We start from the raw sequence: 22034 nt of genomic DNA on the forward strand, positions 1-22034 counted from the left end.
CTTACGAGAAGGCCCGGGGGGCTCCACATTTGTCAGTTCCTAGGCTCCCTTGCGGGCTGGACACCAGCTGGGTCAGCCAGGGAAGACACCAGCAGGAGATGGGAGGGTGGGGGGGTGTCTCTGCCCCCAGCCTCATCCCGCCGTGCCCAGGGCAGCTCTGTCGCGCTGGGTTTCTCTGTGGCACGCCACAGGGGTTGGGAGAGCAGCGTCTCTCACCTGGATGTTTCCACTCCATGTCGTGCGTGTCACATCAAATATTTACATTAAAATACGCCGGATTCTGATTTCACTCCGGATCATTTGAATTATAAGACTTTCTGAAAGAGTGTGCATACGTTTAATCATTTTGTGCTTGGGCATATATACATTATGCCCTTTGTGCACACGATTCCAACTTTATACAAGTTTGAGTTTCTGTTGGCTGGTGGGCATGATGTTACTCAGACACGGATTCAGGGTTTACACAATACAGTGGGCGGGGGACTCGATGCTCCCCGGGCCGAGAACCACAGCACCAGTGTGTCCAGGGCCTTCCCAGCTGGAGCAGGGCCCTGAGCGTGGGGGACCCAGGGCGGGTCACTAACACACTGCTCGCTACCTCTCTCTGCCAGGGCCAGCCCTGCCGAAGACTCCCCGTGGGTGAGCAAGGTGTTCAAGAAGAACAAACCAAAGACAAGTGGCGCCAGAAAGGGCTTCCCAAGGCATCCCCGGTCCAAAACGCCAGGCAGCAAAGCGCAGTGAGCACGACTAACGTTTGTTTCTCCGATTCCGCAGAGAAGAGCAGCTTTGGGGGTGGTCTGCAGGGAGATCGCCGGGGTGGAGGGAGGGGGGGAGAGCATGGAGGTGAGGAGCTGGGCTTTGGACTAGGATGCATCCAATGTGGAATCCCCGATCTGCCACCGTCTCACCCGGGGAGTATGCTCGGGACACGCGGTGTCTCTGAGCCTCTATTTCCCGGTCTGTGACATAGAGATAAAACCACGCGTAAGGCTGCTGTGAGCGTTGAGTGAAGTCAGCTATGTACACTGCTCCGCAGAGAGCAAGATGTGTGACGGCCCTCAGTAAGTAGTAGAGACAGTGGTTCTGTAACTCCCAGAGGCTGACCGGCTACCTCTCAGCTTCTGAATAGAACTGGACTAGAAGCCTGACCTGTGGTGGCACAGTGGATAAAGCATCAACCTGGAGACACTGAGGTTGCTGGTTCAAAACCCTGGCTTCCCGGGTTAAGGCACATATGGGAGTTGATGCTTCCTGCTCCTCCCCTTCTCTCTCTCTCTCTCTCTCTCCTTCCCTCTCTAAAAAATAAATAAAATAAAAATAAAATCTTAAAAAAAAAAAAAAAAAGGAACTGGACTAGAAAACCAGACGGGGGCAGGTCGGTGCCCCCGTGACCCTCAACATGCAGAACTCCTAACTGTTCCCCCCTACAACTAGAAGCCCTAACCAACATAGGCCTGTTCTTAGAGCCTTTGGATTATACTATATTGTCACTGATTTAGTCAACCACCCTGCTTGAGCACCTGATAACTGCCAGGCACTCTTCTGGGCTCTGAGGAAATCAGAGATGAATTAAACGCGATCCCCAACTTTCAAGAGTTCGTCCTGACCTTTGAACTTCAGACCAAAGACAACAATAAAACCTACTAATTTGATGCACTGTGAGCCCCATCTATACCAAGCCTTAATTTATTTTATTTTATTTTTTTACCGAACCATAACATTGTTACACATGCATGCTTAAGTACATACACGCTCGCAAGTTCAAAACGCCAGCATCAAACACAAACCAAGCATGGTATCATCTCTTAACTATTTTGCTGGATTAGCAAAGTATTCTGCAGAAGGAACAGACCCACACTGCTATTTCATTTGCTCCAAGCTTTTACTGCTCAAAAAAAAAAAAAAAAAAAAAATCCCTACATCATCCTAAGAGCTGTCCTTCCAGTTGCTCCTGTGGTGGGTGGAGGTCCCTGGGTAGGCAGAGGGGTGTGTTAGGTAGACGAGGGTCAGAGGCTCACCCTGGAGCAGGGAGGTACCCGTGGGTGGCGGGAAGCAGAAGGTGGGGAGGAGATGCCCAGAGCTACTGCAGAACGTGCGGCACAACCACACAGGCACTTTCTGGATTCAAGGGTGGGCAGGGAGGGCGCAGGACCCCCTCAGGTAGTTGGAGGTCCCTGGTGGTCACTGGGTCAGTGCAGCCTGGGATTTTTCTCACTCTGTTCCTTGGTTTCCGACTCCAAGTCCTCCTTGACCTTTGAGGGTCCATATCTCTGTCCCTAGGAGCTGAGGTCATGAGGATGTGGGCAGGTCTGCAGCGGGGAAGCGTCCCCGGCTGGGAGAACTCATCTGGGAGCCAGGCGGGGACCCGGGTCCCTTGATTCCGGGCCAGGCTTTTTCCCACACATCAGGACAGTGGGAACCATGCAATTCAGCCAGGGCTACCATGGTTGATAAACTTCTAGGAATCAAGGTGCTTTATACAAAAGCAGGCTGTGATAAAAATAAAAAAAAACACAACAAACAAAAAAAAACAACATTCATCAGCTATGAGAGACGTTGCTGTCAGGAGGTCACACGTGCTGTCTGTGGTGCTTTTTGCAGAACAGATTGTGAAACGCCTAGAGGCCATTCACCAACTGCCCATCCTAAGCAATTCCATGCAGAGTTACTGCTCTGAGCACCAATGACCAGGGCGGGGTGCAGAAAAGATTTTAGGCACAGAGGAGGAGTGATCTGTTCATTTCCTCCTGAACTACAATCACAGGAACACTGTCACATCCTTGGGCTAGTCCTCTGTAAATCAGATGTTCAGATTCATACTCTGACGCAGGTTGTATTAGTCAGTTATTGCTGCTATGATAATGCTGCATAACGAACACCCCCTCTCACCCCAGATCTCAGTGCATTACAAAGTAAGCATTGTTTTTCTCTTTTTGGGTCTATAGCTTGGATGGGATAGATCTACATAGGTTACAGGCTGGGGTCCAGTCTGCTCCCTGGACCTCTCATTCCAGGACCAGCTGTTATGGTCCTGTTTCATTCCAGTTATGCCAGAACTGCCCTTCTCTGGAGCCCGGATAGCTCGTGTCAGCACGGTTTCCTCTTCTAGCCTTGTCTGTCCTCCAGCAGAGTTCAGCGGTCATCTCACTCTGGCTGTGTAACCGGCCTCAGAGTGGAAGGAGGAGAAATTCAGAGACCGGCTAAGGCTACAGATGAAAAGGAAGGAGCTCCATCTTGCTAATTGCTACTCACCTCCTCTAATTGCTACCAAGCCTGTCAGACTCCTCACATTTCTACCACCAGAGACTCTTCTTTGAGTTACTGTGGAATTTCCCCCTATTCAAATGTGAACGTAATAATAACAGCTAAGACTTATGTCGTGGTTATTATGTCCTAAGCACGGTGGCACAGAGAGGTTAAGTAACATGCTTGAAGTCACACAGTTGGTAGGGGGCAGAGCTAGAATCCGAATCAAGGTATCTGTCACCAGGGTCTGGATGTTAACCGCAAACGATCCATCACCCAAGGTAGCCACCCAGAGCTGGGGTGAGAATCGGAAGTCACAGGGAAGTCCTGGTTTCTCCGTTTGGGCAGGGAGAGGCCAGGAGGTGCACTCAGAGGTGTGCAGGGAGACCGCCGGTGCTATGCTAAAGGAGGTGGGCCTTCACCAGGGTTGGGGGGGCGCTGGGGGAGTCATCACAGGGTTTAAACAACAGAACAACACAGTCAGGTTTGAAAGTTTTCCAGGAATATGCAAATTTGCATCCCAGCATTTCTCCAAGTTGGGCTCAGCAGGTGTCTTCCTGCAGTTTCTCAGAGAGGGTCAGCGACTTGCCCAGGGTCACACAGCAGAGAGAGGAGGGTTTGGAGCTCAGGTCTTCCCACCCGCAGGTGTGATCCCCCTTCTCCTCACCTGTGTTTCCTCGGCTTCTCGCACGCAGGTCTGCTCCCCGCCCACTCGACTTCTCTGTGCTCTCAGCTTCCAAGGCTGTCTGGGTCACCTACCGGCCTCATCCCAGTGGGATCCAGGAATGCAGCTGCCCTGAGGTGTGGAACTCCCCAGAGTGTCCCTGGGGGCCGGACACGGACTGCCCTGTCCCCCCGATGCTGCGGTGGCCCCTGAGCACTGTCAACCCACTCTCCTTTCCGTCCCCACACCTCTTCCCGGTCACAGGCCGGGTCAACCCTAGCCCACGGGATGCTTTGTGCGCTAAGAAAGCAGCACCCCTCCCACGAGACCTTGACTGTCAGATGCTGGAAGACGGTCGTCCTACACTGATTTTGTTGAAACAGTTGACCACTAACTGCTAGAAATCTGTATGCATGACACGCTAAGCTGCAAAACTGAGTAAATAACACATAGGAAGTGGTGCAAGTCACACGCGGTGTAGTGCATCCACAAAGGGCCTCCCCTTGTACGGGGGGGCGCCCTCGGCACCCCGGGGGCCACACCCCCTCCCCGAAAACCCAAATCTTAATTGAGCTTTTGTAAACCCAGTAGTGTTTCAAACGCTCTTTTATCAACTCCTGCTCTGCAGTGGGGATTCTGCATCTGCAAAGGACCCTTGTGTCATACAGTGAGCTTTCTCACCGGCTCTCAGTAGATACGGAGAGCTCCAGTTTGGACGCATCGGGTTGGCTGTGGGGAGCCCGGCTCCTTGCTCAGGACTGCCCGAGGGCGGCCAGCTGCGAGAGATGTTCTTATAGAAGGGGGGAGGGGAGACCTGGGTTAGGGTCTCGGAAGTGAGGAACCCGTGCCCTTTCTCTAGGAAGCTGCAAGCCGGGAGAGGACGCTGGAGCTGGAGTGGGAGAGAGCCTGACGCCCCGCGGCCGAGCCTCCTCCACCCCGAGAGCCTGACGCCCCGCGGCCGAGCCTCCTCCCCCTACACCGTGCGCGGACGCTGTCCCCTCCTCACCCACGCCTGCTGGGGACCCGGGTGATGCCCACAGTCAAGCCTGTTGGTGTAGAGGTCCTGCTTCCCCGCCCCGGGCGAGCACCTTCTTGTCTAAACATCCTCTCAGCTCCCCTGTGGTCCTTCCAGCCCTTCCATTACCCTGCTCTGGACAGACAGGTGGACAAGGACAGCCACCAGCACAGACCGGACAGAACTGGAGAACATGTCGCCAGCCCCCCACCCTGGCTGACGAGGCTCGGGGCCTTCCTCCCAACCAACCCCCACCACCCCGCCTGAGCTGGCTTCTTTGAGATGGGTCCTGGCCCACAGGGACTAGTCCACAGGGCAGACCCTGGGGGGTCCGGCAGGGCCGAGCCATGGACACTTTCCTGTTTCCTGTGGTGTCAAAAAAACAAGCTCTTTTTTTGTTTAGTTTTTAATTTGCACAGCTTACTAGAGGCTCATGTTGGAACCACGGACTCCGCCTTGGCCACCGCCGCCACCGCCGTCCCCTGATGGAGCTGACCTGGCCTCAGCCTTGACGAGCTCCCCGGGACCGTGCTGGGCCGCCGTGTCCTCCCCCCAGGGACCATGAAGGACTGCCAGGTCCCTCCCAGGGACCGTGCGGGGCTGCCGGGTCCACACCCCCCCCAGGGACCATGCAGGGCTGCCGTGTCACCCCCGGGGTCCGTGCGGGGCGCTATGTCACCCCCGGGGACTGTGCAGGGCTGCCGGGTCCCCCCCGGGGACCGTGCGGGGCTGCCGTGTCACCCCCGGGGACCGTGCGGGGCTGCCGGGTCCCCCCTGGGGATCGTGCGGGGCTGCTGTGTCACCCCCGGGGACCATGCGGGGTCGCCGTGTCCTCCCCCCCAGGGACCGTGCGGGGCGCTATGTCACCCCTGGGGACCGTGCGGGGCCGCCATGTCACCCCCGGGGACCGTACGGGGCTGCCGGGTCCCCCCCGGGGACCGTGCGGGGTCGCCGTGTCCTCCCCCCAGGGACCGTGCGGGGCCGCCATGTCACCCCCGGGGACCGTGCGGGGCTGCCGGGTCCCCCCCGGGGATCGTGCGGGGCTGCTGTGTCACCCCCGGGGACCATGCGGGGTCGCCGTGTCCTCCCCCCCAGGGACCGTGCGGGGCGCTATGTCACCCCTGGGGACCGTGCGGGGCCGCCATGTCACCCCCGGGGACCGTGCGGGGCTGCCGGGTCCCCCCCGGGGACCGTGCGGGGTCGCCGTGTCCTCCCCCCAGGGACCGTGCGGGGCCGCCATGTCACCCCCGGGGACCGTGCGGGGCCGCCATGTCACCCCCGGGGACCGTGCGGGGCCGCCATGTCACCCCCGGGGACCGTGCGGGGCTGCCGGGTCCCCCCCGGGGACCGTGCGGGGTCGCCGTGTCCTCCCCTCAGGGACCGTGCGGGGCCGCCATGTCACCCCTGGGGACCGTGCGGGGCCGCCGTGTCACCCCCGGGGACCGTGCGGGGCAGCCTCGTCGAGCCGGTGGCCCTAGACTTCCCTGAGTCCTGGCGTGGTTGGAAAGGAAACAGGCCAGCCATCCCTGCGCCTCCCCTCCCCCAGCCAGATGAGGGCAGACCCTGCTGTTCACAGCGAAGTGACAATGTCCCACGAGAAAGACCGCTCTGACCTCAGTGTCCAGCCTGTCTGGGAAACAGGGGCCCCCTCTGCCCCCGGAGTGCATGCAGCCTCCAGCCCAGCCCGCCCAGTGAGCACGCCAGGCTGTCCACAGGCCTCAGGTGCATCTGCCTGACTCATCCTAGGATGCAAAACCCAGAGGACTGCCTGGGGGCAGCCCCGAATGGGGGCCGGGGCCCCTGAGCAGGACCAGTACAGATCTGGGCATGGAGGGTGCGGGGCTCCCACGGCAAGGTGGCCCTAGGAGCCTGCATGTAACAGGACCACATCGGGGAACTCAAGCCCACGTAAGCCCCGTCAGAAGCTGCTGCCAGGCGGAACCTGCATGCACCTTCGAGAGGCCCGAGCCGAATGGAGTCTCAGGTCAACTCGGACCCGGCCCGCTCAGATTCCGTGGCCCGGGCTGGTCAGTACCACAGGCCTTTCCTCCAGGAGCGGGCTTGCCTTTTGCAGGTGGCAGTGTGCCCAGAGGCCTGAGACGGGGATACTGGGGGAGGGAAGGTGTCGGTCTTGCACAACTCAGGAAGGCTCGTTCCCGGTGTGCACCTGTTGTTTCACTGGAAGCCGGTATTCAGCACACAGCCGCTCTGATGTTACAGTTACAAGTATCAATAAATCCCCTCCTGTATTTCCTTCATTTCGCTTAATTTCCTTTTCCCCCATTCTGAGATAATCAAGACAATTGTCCTTGCATTATTAGTTCCAGGGTTGCTGGGTAAAATATACCAGAAGTTTTGTTAAGTTTTTAAATTTCAGACAAACGATGAATTAATTATTTAGTATAAGTGTGTCTTATTAGACAATTACTTTTTGTGTATCTGAAATTAAAATTTAACTGGGCTACCATATTTTTATTTGCTAAATTTGACAACCCTAATTAGTTCCTTTCTCTTTTTTATGCTTCAAATAAATAAACACTAATAGATTCATTTTTGATGCCATAGTTACTACGTTTTGAAATTGGGAGCTCTCACTATTGCCAAGGCCAAGGCCAGAACATTCTCTGGTATGCCAAATAAGCATATCTGAATGATATCTACAGTGTGGCTAACACCCCAAATTCAACCAGTTCTCAGCTGATCTCATTATCTCTGACTCACCCACTTAGCCTCCTAACTTCTCAGGGTGAGAAATTATGTTAATTACGTTCTGCTATTACTTGCCCATCTTTTATTTTTTTTTCCTTTTTCTTTTTAAGTGAGAAGAGGGGAGATAGACAGACTCCTGCATGCACCCCAACCGGGATCCACCCTGCAACCCCCATCTGGGGCCAATGCTTGAATCAACCGAGCTATTTTTAGCGCCTGAGGCTGGCGCTCAAACCAACTGAGCCATCCTCAGCATACCGAGGCTGACTCATGAACCAATCAAGCCACTGGCTGCAGGAGAGGAAAAGAGGAAGAGGGAAGAAAGGGAGAAGAGTGAGGGGAAGAGAAGCAGATGGTTGCTTCTCAGGTGTGCCCTGACCGGGAATCAAATCCAGGATATCCATATGCTGGGACAACGCTCTACCACTAAGCAAACCGGCCAAGGCCCCTTGCCCACCTCCTAAAAACCTTCCAAAGCATCAGGGTGTCCCATGCAGCCCAGTGCTCTTGAAAGTCTCCATGGTATGAGCTGCTGGAGGCCCGCCTTCACACAGTGTCCACCACCCCTCTATTCCCATTGGCACAAAATTCTTATAACCAGCGAGGTCCATTAGCACCCCAAGGGCGGGTATTGTGTCCTTCGCGTCAGACCCGGCGCGTGGTTAAGTGTTCAGTAAATGTTGGCTGAATAAATGAACTAGTGGACTAGACAGCAATGGGAGCACTAAAACAGGGGTCTCGGAGCTGGGTCCTAGCCTGGCCTGTCGGGCAGCTGGCTGTGTGACCTCCCACAGACCCACTCTGAGCCTCAGCCTCCTCATCTGGGAGATGGGAGTAACAACACTGCCCTCTCCTGCCCTCCTCAGAGCATTACAGCGAGATGCCAAGGCTTGGGGGACAGAAACGTGGTTTGAAATGAAGACAAACCACCACACAAAAGGGTCGCCTTCCCCAGGGAGCCGCTGGAAGAACTCACGTGTTATCTGAGAGAGGGGAAAGGAGGCCCTCAGCGCCTTTCAACGGAGACCACATTTTCTAGACCAAAAACTGGGCACTGTCAATTCTCTCCTGGTTCTTCTGAGTGACAAGAGTTTGGGCACCAAAATTTAGGGACGAATTAAACAGATGATAGAAAATCAGGACAGGCTCACATTTTCCTGGACATGCAATGAACTATCTGTGACCTTACGAGTCAAAGAGTTGTAGAACGTCAGGTCTGGAGGGCACATATCTCGTCTCCAAGGTCAGCAGCCTATGGGCAGCATCTCCTGACGCCCAGCCCAGAGCATGTTGGCTACCTCAGCAAGTTGGCACCCAATGGATGGAACACCTGGAATGCGTCAGAGAGGGTCCCCAGGTGGGGACAAGGAGGCGGCCCCCCACAGCCTGCAGGCCCATGGCAGGCCGAGCTGTGGCTGGTGGACCCCTATTTTGTCTTCACCGTGAATAAATAATCCAGGTGACACCTTTGTGCCAGTCAGTTTCTTTATTTGTTCAAATAACATAGTACAAACATGAGGCTGATGCCTGCATCGGGAATACATACCAAACACACAACGTAAAAAACATCATTCCAGATAAGAAAGTACAGAAGAAGGTTCCTGCCCCCCCCATGTTAAAACTGATTCCGATCCTTCACATTTGGGCACTGTATTATTCCGAAACGCTGCCCAGAATAACTCCATAAATAGCTCACCTCCCCTTACTTCTTAGAAGCAATTACACTAAATGACTTTCAGAATATGCTTAACTGAAATTCCTAAACTCTGCCTAGGTGAGAGGCCAGCCCCCTCTAAGCACCCAAGGCCTCTCCGCCCTGGGCTTCTCTCCCGCCCCACCCTCTCCCCATCCCACCCTACTGTGCACTCGCCTCAGGTTCAACATAGCAACACAATGTCCACCGAGGGTGACAGGATGGAGTTTGCCATCCGGGTGTTCACACCCTCTCCCCTCTGGCCACGTGTTCCAGCCAGCCAGCCAGCCCACAGCCCCACGGGGCCTGCTCATAGGGAATATTCAAGCAGCAAATGGTTCACCGGAGCCAAGCTGTTGAAACTGTTCAGTGTGCAGAAGGCAGAGTCCCCAACGGCCCACACCCAGAGACAGGTTTAACGGGTGGGGCGCACTGGCCACGAGGCCTGGGCCCCGACTTCTGAAGGGCTCCGCAAAACTCCAACTTTACACTTTTTTTTCTAATGACACCAAGTTTGGTTTCATATGTGCAATTTGAACATTCATTGTACATATTTTTTATTTATTTAAAAAGATGGTTAACATGTGTTTTTATTTTTCCTGTCTCACTCTTTTTTTTTTTTTTTAAGGGGCCCAATATTTTCTTCTGCGCCCGGGGCCTCAACCAATCTTAATCCACCTCTGCCTGCACCTCACCTTTGGATAAAAACAAAAAGGAGGTCCTTTCTCAAGACACGTTACTGCCATCAACTGGAAAACTGTCATCATAACTACAAATCCACAACGTCTAGGGCGTGAACAGCCCTTGAGCGCCCCCGCCCCAAGGCAGTCCACGCCCACCGGGCTTGAAACCCTCCGCCCTTTCCGGAAAACTGCCGGACTGGGGCCGTCATAAAAACAGCAGCACACACGGGCAGGGCCCTGTGTAATTTTCAGAACCCTTCCCATTCATTTTGTCACTGACTCTTGGTGGACCCCCACGAGACGGGAGAGGTGTAAGGCGCCAGCTCCCTTTCTGCGGCCGTGGAATCACAGGACTCGGGGTTGGAAGGTGTCAGACACCAGTGGTCCCCAACCCCCAGCCCTTCCCTCGCTGAGCCCGCAGAGCTCCTGGGAGGCATCTACTAACCCCTATGGACAGTGCGCTTGTCAACTGAATAAATTAGGTAGCGCGGCGCATAGGACACACCTGGTTAAATGCATGTGGATGTTCTGGTGAGAGATTCAACACAAACATTTCCTTTTAGAACTAAGACTCATTTTAAACTAGCATCTGAAAAAATGTCAGCAGGTCTTCTATATGATAGTGGGCCTATATATGCCGGTAAGAAAAAAAAAAAGATTAAAATACGATTAAAAACTTGAGATTTAGTAACTCTTAAATGAAAGTAAAAACCAGGAGACTCACCCAAGGGCACACAAGTTGGCAGGAGGGTTGTTCTCAGAATGCAACACTCCAGACCAGTGCCTGCTGAGGTAGCTCCCGGTGTCCTCCCTAACCCACACTGCAGAGACAGAATCACCGGCTGGACAGTTCCAGCCGAGGAGCAAGGCCCCCAGGAAAGCCTGGAGAGCGCTGCCTGGATATCAGAGCTCCCCTTTCTGTTCATTCATCCATTCCTTCCATCGGTGAGCGCCTCCAGGTCAGAAGAGGAGATATGTAGCCACAGAGTAAAAGCACTTGCTACCTCTCTTTAGACAGATTTCAGTAACATAGAACCAGGAGGGATGCAACGGGCCGCCTAGTTCAGCCCAGAATCCAGGGTCTGGAGAGGACAAGGGACAAACAGGATCTTGCAGCAAGTTAGAAGCAGGTCAGCAGTTGGAGCCCTGAGTCTGTTAACTCCCAGCCCAGTCTCTGCCTCTCCTTTGATGGAAGAATGCCCTGTGCGTTCTCAGTCTCCGTAAGCCTGTCACATGATGTGAGGACACAGAATGGCTGTCCACGCTTGTCTGCGGTCATGCTGGCAAAGCACTGGATTGGGACGTTCATGAAGCATCTTCAGGGTCTCCTGGCTAAAGCCACCAGTTGTTTGGCTTGTTCAAGGGCTCTCTCAATCTGGACTTTGGGTCTCGGGGCTTGTGATGCTCTAGGAGGAGAAAAAGAACGGAGGTTTTAGCCAGAGCTCAATTATTTATGGGTTCCATTCCGATAACAACAGACCTCTCGTTAACCCATCAGGACACCACACTAGCTCCCACTCTGGGTCTTTGCTCACGATGTCTACCTACAGTGTCCTCCTGGCCCTTTCTTTCCAGCTATATAGCCTCTCCATCCTCAAAAGTCTAAATCAATGCCTGCCACCCCCTGGAAGCCTCCCAGCACCAACTTGCTTTATTGACCTCATTTACTACTAATTTGGAATTTAACTGATATTTAATTTTGTCATCAGTACACATTGTCTTTTCTACTAGTAGAACCTTCCACAGGCCCTCCCAGCGCCTTGCACACTATCTATTGGTTGAATAAATAAATGAATAAATGAAAGAATGAATGATTAAGGCAAGAGGGCGGAGTTAGGGCTACCGAAGATGTCAGAACGGATGTTTTCAGAACGGATGTTTCCATAACATCTTGCATGAAGAACTCAGATCATTCCATAAGCTCTGACCTAACCCATCTTCAGGGGCACATTATCTGTAACGTCCCCATTCTCTGGGAGAAGACAGTGAGGTTGAGAAAAGAGAGGCGGAAAGTCACAAGGAGATCTCACCAGGAAAACAAGCCAGGGTTGGGCAGAGCGTTTGAGTTAACAAGGCACAAGTATCGGGGAAATGAGACCAGCCTTCTTGTAAGACTTAGCACAGGGCTGCCAAGGGCAACAACGCCAGGGGAGGAAGACAGTGTTTGAGTGACGGTGACATCATTGCAATAATGCTCTGGCTTCCCAGGGGACCATTTGAATCTAGAAAAGTTCTGGTTCTGTGTGTCCAATACCAGCAAACAGAACACTTCTTACCTTTAAAGTCATACCCTCAGGCCCTGCCCAGGTAGCTCAATGATAGAGCATTGGCTTAGCATGTGGACATCCTGGGTTCAATTATTGGTCAGGGCACACAGGAGAAGTGACCATTTGCTTCTCTCCCCTTTCCCCTCCCCCTTCTCTCTCTCTCTTTTCTTCCCGCAGCCATGGCTCAGGTGCTAAAAATAGCTCGGTTCCAAGTATGGCCCGAGATGGGCAGAGCATCGGCCCCAGATGGGGATTGCCAGGAAGATCACAGTCAGGGTGCATGCGGGCGTCTGTCTATCTCCCCTCCTCTCACTTGGAAAAGAATAATAATAAAAAAGAAATCACACCCTCACTCAGTAGCTTCTGCTCTACAGATGTGGGTCTAATGTTTGTAAGCAGGTTATCATAAGTACATAGACTTGAAAGGGGTGAGGAAAACTGTTTATCGGAGTCCTTCAGAAAATATGGGAAAACTCGGGTTTTTAAGAACTCAGTAGTGTTATTTCTAAAGGAACCATCTCAGAGCCTGGGGGGAGGGGAAAAGCTCAACAGCAACCTGAAGGCTGAGAGTAAAGAGGGGGGAGCTACCTTTAATGTCCGTGGTCTGCCCAGGAGAAGCCAGCAGCCCACGCAGCGCCTCCTCGTCTGCCCCCGCCTCCCCTTATCTCGTATGTCATCCTACTTTGTCTTGTTATGTTCATTTCATGACAGTTTCAAATTGGGAAGCCCCCAGCAGCAGAACCCATGAAATAAAAGGAGGGCGTGCTAAGAGAGCAGCCCGTCCAATACGTCCAATACTCCACACCGGTATCAGAAAGTGTGAAAATACACAGTTAGGGACCAGCGGCAAATAAAGGAGACGTTTCCCATCCAGTAGAGCCGGTGAGGGCTTTGGGAAAGAAAGGGGTCCCCATGGCGTGGAATTGTCTCTGAAGGACTCAGCAAGGAGGTGGCATTGGAGCTGGACCCTAAAAGTCCTGTACTAGGCAAGGAGGGGAGGGGACAGCGAGTAGGTCCTCTGGTGACCGGACCTTGTGGTCCCTTGTGCCTCTTTGCCGGTTCTCACCTGCGGGGCCCCCATGTAAGAGAGGTGGGGGTAGCGCAGACCCATCAGCCTGAGAACGGCGTGGTAACTGCGGCTGGTGTTAGCCAAGCCGAAGGCAAACGGGCAGGGCCTCTCGGCCAGGTTCCTGTCGGGGTCAGGAGAGCAGGCCGCCTGTCGGCGCAGGATGGCCGCCAGCTTTCTGAGGGAAGAATCCGGGAGCTGGTAGAAAAACCTCTTAAAGCTGGGGTGTCGCCTGATCTGGAAGCAGAAAAGAAGGCAGGCCATCAGAGTTGCTGGTAGGCGACCTTTTCGCCACTGGCCCCCTCCCTCGACTCCACGAGCCAGGCTGTCCCTGGGTTGTGCGGCTGGCTGGGGTAAATTCCTCCACCACCCAGAGCCGCTCAGAATCTGTTCTGCAAGGTCCAGCTGCTGACAGCTGGACAGAGTGGGAACACAGCAGGTCTTCAGGCCCAGACAACTACATGTCAATCACATCTGCCAGCTGAGTGACCTCTCTGAGCCTCTGCTTGGTCATGTCGAAAATGGGAGGGATAGGGCCCTGGCCGGTTGGCTCAGCGGTAGAGTGTCGGCCTGGCGTGCGGGGGACCCCGGTTCGATTCCCGGCCAGGGCACATAGGGGAGGCGCCCATTTGCTTCTCCACCCCCCCCCTTCCTTCCTCTCTGTCTCTCTCTTCCCCTCCCGCAGCCGGGGCTCCATTGGAGCAACGATGGCCCAGGCTCTGGGGATGGCTCCTTGGCCTCTGCCCCAGGCGCTGGAGTGGCTCTGGTTGCGGTGGAGCAACGCCCTGGAGGGGCAGAGCATCGCCCCCTGGTGGGCAGAGCTTCGCCCCTGGTGGGCGTGCCGGGTGGATCCCGGTCGGGCGCATGCGGGAGTCTGTCTGACTGTCTCTCCCCGTTTCCAGCTTCAGACAAGAGAAATAAAAAAATAAAAAAAAGAAAAAAGAAAAATGAGAGGGATAGTATCCCACCCTCCTGATTACGGTTGGGGGGGGGGTGATCAAGTGAAGTGGTTTATGTTAAATGTTCATCAGCAGAAATGTTGAATGAATTTCAATTCCCACCCTAAACTTCCTCCTCTTAAGACCTGAAGGTCTCAGGTTGGGTTTCCCCTAAGGCCGACCAGAGACAGGTCTGGGGTACGGCCCCCCTATGCCATGAGGGTTCCTGGGAAACACGGCAGGGGAAATGAAGAGCTGGGGCCAGGATGGGCAATGTGGAGCCAGATTCTCTCAGGGCAGCCCCGGAACCAGCTGGCTCTCTCCCACCCCAGGGAGCCAGGGAGCCGGGGTGGGTACCCACCAGCCCTCGGTTGAGGGCTGCTCCTGGGAGGTAGAGGGTGCCAGGTGCCAAGCCTCAGGCAGAAGGATGCAGGTGCTGGTGGGGGGTGGGGGTGGGGGGGTGCACTGTAAGGTCAGACCCCTACAGGTTCTGTCCGTCACCGTAATCACTCATCTGTGACCTGCGCTCACACCTGATGACCCCGTCCTAGTCCTATGTGACCCTAGTCCTATGCGACCCGTGTTTGTCTCTCCAGGTCGGCTGTGAGGTTCTCAGGGGCAGGGAACCACGTTAGAGGCTGTCTACCAGAGGAGGAAAGTCTCTACGCTTGGAAGACTTGGAGACCACATAGATGCTGAGGGTGTGACAGGACCTCCCCCACTTCACATCCATCCACGCTCGGGGGGGAGGGGGTTCCAGGGAGGTGGGGCGTGAGCTCAACTTCAAGGAGGATTGGGATTGGGGGAGGGAGGTTCTGGCTGGCCGAGGGAGCCGCCTGAGCTCTAGCTATATCGTTATATTAAACTAACGTGTATCTCATCGGCTACCTGTGTGGCACTGGCTGGGCCTGCACTAAGCTTTTGTCAGGTAGGCATTTATCCCCCCCTTTTGCAAAAGAGGAAAGCAAGGCTCAGAGAGGTTACGGGACACACCCAAGGTCACCCAGATACAGAAGTGGGGACTGAACACAGGTCTCGGTTGTGGGGCGATGAGGTGCCCGGGGTTGGCCTGGTGGGGGCTGAGTGGCTCTTACCTGCTCCCCCAGGTGGCCATCCGCCTTTTGGAGCAGGGCCACCAGCTTCTGGATGATCAGCTCCTCTACGGAAAAGAAGGAAGAATTGAGAGACGGTTGACAGGTACCGCAGTCACACACACCCACGGGATTACAGACGGTTTTGTCTCTAAAACACAGCACCCACGGTAGCTTTGAAGGGCAGAGAAACATCTTCCCTAAACTAGAGCCGCAGTAGGAGAGCTTGGTTTGGGGTTTGCTTTCTGGAAATAAAGAGGACTTTTGGCTACTGCGCCTCACTTGCAACCATTTGACAGATGGGAAAACTGAGACTTTCCTAAGTCCCTTTAGTTAGGCTACAGAGTAGCAGTCAGGAAAGGGGGCTGGGACCCGGAGCAGCTCATCAGAATGCAGGGAGGGGAACGCCACGGTGACGGATGGCACAGGAAAGCACCCATCAGCTAAGGACAGCGTTGTGCAGGTGGCTGCCGGTACCAAGGGTTAATTGTAAATACCCAGGGAAATTGTGGACCCATTAACACAAACTCTTGGCAGCTTGAAATTGGCCACAGTGGGGATATTTATAGCACACAAGTCTACGGAGGCTAGGGATCGGGGCTGTCCTTCTTCACACACACACACACACACACACACACACACACACACACACACCCAAGAGCCTGTTTGCCGGTATGCCACTGATTATGAGACCCCGAGTAGGCTAGGAATATAATGAAACACGCAAGCAAACCAACAGGGTGCGGTGGGGTGAAGCTATGTCCCGTAGAATGGATAGGTGTTCTCTACCTGAAGAAAACTCTCCACCTCCACCTTTGTCCCAGCAGCCCCAGCTGAAAGGCCAACCTGTCTCCTCCTCACCCTTCTAGAGCCTCCCGGACATTTGTCATCTGCCCCCCACCGCCACCCCCAGTTCCCTCCTCGGGTTCAGCCTGTGAAATCCACAGGGCAGCAGCCCAGGTGAGAGCAGGTGGTACTGACTGGGTTCCAGTGCTCCATCCGACAGAGATCTCCCTTCTGGCTTGTGGCTCCTGGCCTGGGAGGGTGCTTCGCAGGATGCCACTCGACCCCCTTCTGCAGGTGGGGATTCCTGGAGCTCGGGACCCTCCACATCTGAGGGCGACAAGAAGCTGGAGTGAGCGTTTGCACCTGTCTCAGGTCCGCAAGCCCCTCCCTGCGGCCAGGTTCCGACAGGCAGCGGTCCGAAGGCACTGGCGCGAGCGAGCGGCTCCTGGTTTTCAGGGCTCCTGGGTGAGCTCCCCGCCCTCTGGGCGCCCCGTGGTTGAGGAGTCCACAGGACTCTATTCGCCCCTTCAGAAATCTCATTCTTTCTTCCACCAGCCTCCCCTGCCCCCTCTGGCCAGCGGGAGGACGAGCAGGCCTGCCCACAGGTCCCACCAGGTGAACTTACTTCCCCGTTAACTCGCGAGGCTCCGCCGAGTCTCTGAGCCTGTCGGAACCTCGCCTTGCCCACCTGGTCAGTGTGAGTGTAATGGGACTGGCCTCGCAGGGCTGTGAGCTGCTTAACTGAGATGGCGCGTGTGAACGCGGCAGGCGGCCGGCCCTCTGTAAACGTCAGGGCAGCCGCGGTGCACCAGGGGTCCTCGCACTTCAGTGCACTGAGAACACAGCCCAGAGCACAGCCTGCTTCATCCGACCTGGGGCTGTGCTTTTCTACCAGCGTTCCGGGTGATTCTGACGCACTTGTCTAATGTGCAGATGCACTGTTCTCATACAACATTTGTTTTGAAGTGTGTGTGTATGTGTGTGTGTGTGTGTGTGTGTGTGTGTGTGTGTGTGTGTGGTGGGTCCTGCCAGCAACCACTCCTCTCTCCTCCCTGCGGACCTCACACGCCTCCCCACTCTGCTCAGAGCAGAAAGCAATAGTCCAGACTGAACGAGACAGGCCACACAGCCAGCCAACCCGTGCCCTGGGGGAGGCCTGGGGCCCGAGGCAGCCTCTGTTACCATGGCGACACCAGGTCCACTCACCAACGCTGCTGGAGATGGAGGGCCGATGGCCCCCCATACACAGGGGCAGATAGCTGGGCCTCCTGGGGGACCGGAACTCCGGGCTGGCGGCCCCCACGGCCCCGACGGCCCCCGCTCTCTTGGGCTCCTTGGAGCCGTGTCTCTTATGAGAAAAGGCCTTTCTGAAGCTGGACTTCTTCTCTTGGGACTTCTTCCTGCAGGGTGGGGCCGGGTTTTCTGCAGGCAGCTCTGGGCCCTGGACATCTTGCTGCAGGCAAGACAAGAGAGACTGAGTCAGGGTCCTGGACTTTGAAGAAATTGCAGGTGAGCTGGGAAAAGAGACCAGCATCCCCTGAAACAGAGGGAGACCCACTGTGGACAGAGGGCGTGGCCCAGAGAGAAGAGCCACTGAGGCTCAGAGATGGGAAAACAATGTCCAGCAGCATCCAGGGAGGCTTCAGGGAGGAGGAGGGATGGGGGGAGCCTGGCAAGATGCAGAATTCAGGGAGGGGGCGGGGGGCATGTCCACAGTGAGGATCAGGGTCTAGGGGGGGAGTCTCCTCACCTCTGCCTCCTGTTCCTCCTCATCCTGGAGTAGGGCGATGATCTTCTGGATAAATTCTCCTAAAAAAGAACAGGAGTTGCTTACTCTCTAGTGTGGTGAGAAGCTTCTCTGTGGCCATCTTCATTTCCTAAGTGGCTGTTCCAGTCCTGACCAGGGGGACTCACAGCTTCCTCAGATGTGGCCTGAGGACAGAGCTGGTTTCTTTCTTTCTTTCCCTTCCTTTTCTTTCTTTTTCTTTTTTTTTTTTTTTTTGTATTTTCTGAAGTTGGAAACGGGGAGGCAGTCAGACAGACTCCCGCATGCGCCTGACCAGGATCCACCGGGCATGCCCACCAGGGGCGATCCTCTGCCCATCTGGGGCGTTGCTCTGCCGCAACCAGAGCCATTCTAGCGCCTGAGGCAGAGGCCACAGAGCCATCCCCAGCGCCCGGGCCAACTTTGCTCCAGTGGAGCCTTGGCTGCAGGAGGGGAAGAGAGAGACAGAGAGGAAGGAGAGGGGGAGGGGTGGAGAAGCAGATGGGCGCTTCTCCTGTGTGCCCTGGCCGGGAATCAAACCCAGGACTCCTGCACGCCAGGCCGACACTCTACCACTGAGCCAACTGGCCAGGGCCTTCTTTTCTTTTCTTTTCTTTTCCTTCCTTTCCTTTTCCTTCCTTCCTTCCTTCCTTCCTTCCTTCCTTCCTTCCTTCCCTTCCCTTTCTTTCTTTCTTCTTTTCTCTCTCTCTCTTTCTTTCAAGATTTTTATTTATTGATTTGAGAGAGAGAGAGAGAGAGAGAGAGAGAGAGAGAGAGAAAGGTGAGGGAGGAGCAAGAAGCATCAACTCCCATATGGGCCTTTATCAGACAAGCCTGGGGCTTCAAACAGGCGAGCTCAGCGTTCCAAATTGGTGCTTTATCCACTGTGTCATCGCAGGTCTGGCCAGAGTGGTTTCAAGGGGAACACACTCCCTCCCCCTTCCCCAGTGAGGGCCTCGGTGTCCACCTTTGGGCATGAGGGAGACAGCACAGGGGCCTTCCTCGATTCCCCTTCAAGCACATGTTCTGTGGAAACCAAACGAGGCCGAGAGCGGTGGCAGAAGCAGACATGTACACAGAACTGACTGACTGGTTCGGAGCTCAGCCCCGCCACTGATAAAACAGCCACCGTCGTGATGGCAGCCCCCATTCCTGGGGCTTCCCTCCCACGGCGCCTGCCCCTTCCTGTCCCCTCTGCTCTCCTGGGGCTCTGAACCACAACAACAGTGACTGCAGTCAACGCAGCTGACATTTACTAGCTGCTAATGGGCACAGCTCTCAGTGCTCCGCTGGCATTGATTCCGACAGTGCTTCCAACAGCTCTGTGAAGTTGTATGTTATTATCCCCATGGCACAGATGAGGAAACTGAGACCGGAGATGAAGCAAGTTCATGCGGCTGGAAGAGGTCAGAACGCAAATCCAAACCCAGGTCTGAAATCACACTGTCTACCGTGCGGTGCGGTGCCGTGCCAAGCCGGGCCGTGGGCCAGCGCCTTCCCCGCAGCACCTTACATCGGCCCCTCCACGGGAGGCCCCTCGCCGCCGAGGCTCAGGCAGCGTAAGGAGCAGCAGCGTGGCCCTCCACCTGTGCCCTGGACCCCGCGCTGCCTCCCCAGCCCGCTGCCCACACGGGGAGCTCAGGACAAGCCTCTGCCTCCCTCCAGACCCGCTTCCCTTCTGCAAGCATTGGTTTTGGGGGGGGCGGGGATCTGGCAAGACATTTCCCAAGGGACCTCTGAGAAAAGGAGGAGAGGGGTACTGACTGCATTCCGAGGTGCTGTCGGGCTGCGAGTCCTCTCCGGGTCCCCGGCTTCCTGCTTGGCTGGAACACTCGGAGGGCCTTGGACCCCCGCCATCTGTTGACAAGGCCTCTTGGACTTCAGGTTCTTCCAAGCCTGAGAAGCAAGAGGCAATGGTGAGTGTGCTTTTGTTAGCTCGAGGCTGTTAAGTTAGCCGAGCCTCCACCCAACCCGCTGTGGCCAGATCACGTGGGTAGATCACGGTGGAGTGAGCCAGGTGGAGTGAGGGGGGTGAGTGAGCTGGGGGAGGGGGGCTGTAAGCCTGGGTGGAGGTGAGCCGCTGCGCAGGGCCTTTGCACGCTCACACGCCTGGCGTCCCAGGCTTTGCTCCCTCGCCTCCCTCCCCTGGTGACCTCACCCCTCCACCCTCTTGGCTTGATCCATTAATGGGAGAGTAAATGCCACAGAATGACTTAACACATCAGGCCAGAACCCCCTGAGGGAAAGCCCGCTCTTGGGTGTAAAGCACTGTCCCCCTCTTTGTAAAATGTGAGCCACCCTGGCCGGGCGGCCCGCGAGACTGATCCTCGCCTGAACACATGGTCTGACCTCCCTGAGTGTCAGTCCTCCCGGCTGCCAGATGGAGGTAGAAAGCAGCCCCGGGCTGACTGATCACAGGGACACGGAGGGTAAGAGTTCCACGTCACGGGCGAGGAGACCGAGGCACAGAGACGGAGAATGACACGGACAGTACAGCTCAGAACCCAGGTCTCCTGCCTCCCGGGCTCCGGGCCTTCCAGCACCTGATCTCGTGGCCAGTGTGCAGCCGCTGAGGCTGCAGGGGGGAGGGGGGGACGACGGGGTCCCTGAACACAGTTCCCAGTGGGGGGTCCGCCGGGTTGCCTAGACAGTGAGGTTCACGTGTGGGGGTGGCCCCACGGCCGTCCCCCTACCGCTTGGGGAAGAGCAGAAGTCAGCTGAGCCGGCGGCTCTCCGCTGGCCAATCCCAGCCCCGGGGAAGCCCCCAGAGCTGGAGGCAGCTGCCGCGTTGCTAGGCGACCGGGAGCCTGCTCACCGAGGCTGCTGGAGATGGAGGGCCGGTGGCCCCCGACACACAGGTACAGAAAGCTGGGCCTCTTGGACGGCCGGGACTCCGGGCCGGAGACATCCACAGCGGCCCCTCTCTTGGGCTCCTCAGAGCCATGTTTCTTATGAGAGAAGGTTCTCTTGACGGGAGACTTTTTCTCCTGGGATTTCTTCCTGAGGACCGGCCCGGTGTTTTGTGGAGCCTTCTTTGGCTGAAAGGCTTGAAGTCTCTGTGGGGGGAGAGGAGAGAAACTGAGGCAGGTTTCTGACCTTGGGGAGAGAGCTTTCTGAGAAGCCAACTCAGTGGTGACCAAGTGCCCCAGGGTGGCCCCAGGCAAGGGAGGCCTGGAAGGACAGGTAGGGACGGTGGGGCAGGAGCAGGAGGAGGGGGAGGGGGCAGAGGAGAGGAAGAAGGGGAGCAGGCAGCAAGCCCCCGGGCACCTTCACGGGCCGCTGGCTCCTCACCTCCTCTTCCAAGCGGTCTCCCATTTTCCGGAGCACCTGCACGATCATCTGGATGATGGTGTCCTCTGGAAGAAAGCAAACGGGCTGGTCACTCTCTCCAGATGCACAGAGAATGCTTCCCAATGACCAGCTTGGACTTTGGAGACCGATTCGGGCTTTCCGGGTTAAGTGAGGGTCCCCCTATAACTGCCCCTTGGGCCACAGATGTGGTGGAAAGCGCCAGGTCCCAGGCTGTTCCTCCCCACAGGGGGAGGGTGCTGGGCCAAGGCAGGAAATTCCATGCAGGATATTTCGAGTCAGTCCTTCAGACGTTCAGCCTGTGTTCCACTATTTCCTTAGGGCCTCACTGGTCTGGGAATTATTGCTTTGGGTGCCACGAGCCGTGTGACCTTAGATAAATTTCTTTGTTTTTTTTTGGGGGGGGGGGTTGTATTTTTCCGAAGTTAGAAGCGGGGAGGCAGAGAGACAGACTCCTACATGCACCCAACCGGGATCCACCCGCATGCCCACTAGGAGGTGATGCTCAGCCCTTCTGGGGTGTTGCTCCATTACAACCAGAGCCATTCTAGCACCTGAGGCAGAGGCCAGGGAGCCGTCCTCAGCGCCCGGGCCAACTTTGCTCCAATGGAGCTTTGGCTGCGGGAGGGGATGAGAAAGATAGAGAGAAAGGAGAGGGGGAAGGGTGGAGAAGCAGATGGGCGCTTCTCCTATGTGCCCTGACCGGGAATCGAACCTGGGACTTCCACACGCCAGGCCAACACTCTACAATCAGCCAGGGCCCTTGGGTAAATTTCTTAATCTCTCTGGGCCTTCTACTCCC

General features: G+C 55.8%; 2 protein-coding genes across 5 annotated transcripts in view; one reads left to right on the forward strand and one right to left on the reverse strand.

Moving 5' to 3' along the window:
- PNPLA1 (patatin like phospholipase domain containing 1) overlaps positions 1 to 6364 on the forward strand; it is a 54624-nt gene extending 48260 nt beyond the window's left edge. The window contains exons 8-10 of the mRNA XM_066236521.1: positions 612 to 737; positions 3942 to 4047; positions 4770 to 6364. Coding sequence (XP_066092618.1) covers positions 612 to 737; positions 3942 to 4047; positions 4770 to 4820 — 283 coding nt within the window. The 3' untranslated portion in view covers positions 4821 to 6364. The remainder of the gene's footprint in view (positions 1 to 611; positions 738 to 3941; positions 4048 to 4769) is intronic.
- A 2737-nt stretch (positions 6365 to 9101) lies between these two features.
- Positions 9102 to 22034, reverse strand: part of BNIP5 (BCL2 interacting protein 5) — a 36143-nt gene continuing 23210 nt past the window's right edge. For all 4 annotated transcript variants that reach the window (XM_066236827.1, XM_066236911.1, XM_066236745.1 and 1 more), the window contains exons 4-12: positions 21215 to 21279; positions 20739 to 20979; positions 19688 to 19819; positions 17909 to 17967; positions 17365 to 17611; positions 16354 to 16485; positions 15376 to 15440; positions 13344 to 13580; positions 9102 to 11416 (exon numbers count right to left, since the gene is read on the reverse strand). In XM_066236827.1, the coding sequence (XP_066092924.1) occupies positions 11381 to 11416; positions 13344 to 13580; positions 15376 to 15440; positions 16354 to 16485; positions 17365 to 17611; positions 17909 to 17967; positions 19688 to 19819; positions 20739 to 20979; positions 21215 to 21279 (1214 nt within the window). In that variant the 3' untranslated portion in view covers positions 9102 to 11380. The remainder of the gene's footprint in view (positions 11417 to 13343; positions 13581 to 15375; positions 15441 to 16353; positions 16486 to 17364; positions 17612 to 17908; positions 17968 to 19687; positions 19820 to 20738; positions 20980 to 21214; positions 21280 to 22034) is intronic.

This window comes from Saccopteryx bilineata, chromosome 1, assembly GCF_036850765.1.
Source record: "Saccopteryx bilineata isolate mSacBil1 chromosome 1, mSacBil1_pri_phased_curated, whole genome shotgun sequence".
Lineage (NCBI taxonomy): Eukaryota > Metazoa > Chordata > Mammalia > Chiroptera > Emballonuridae > Saccopteryx > Saccopteryx bilineata.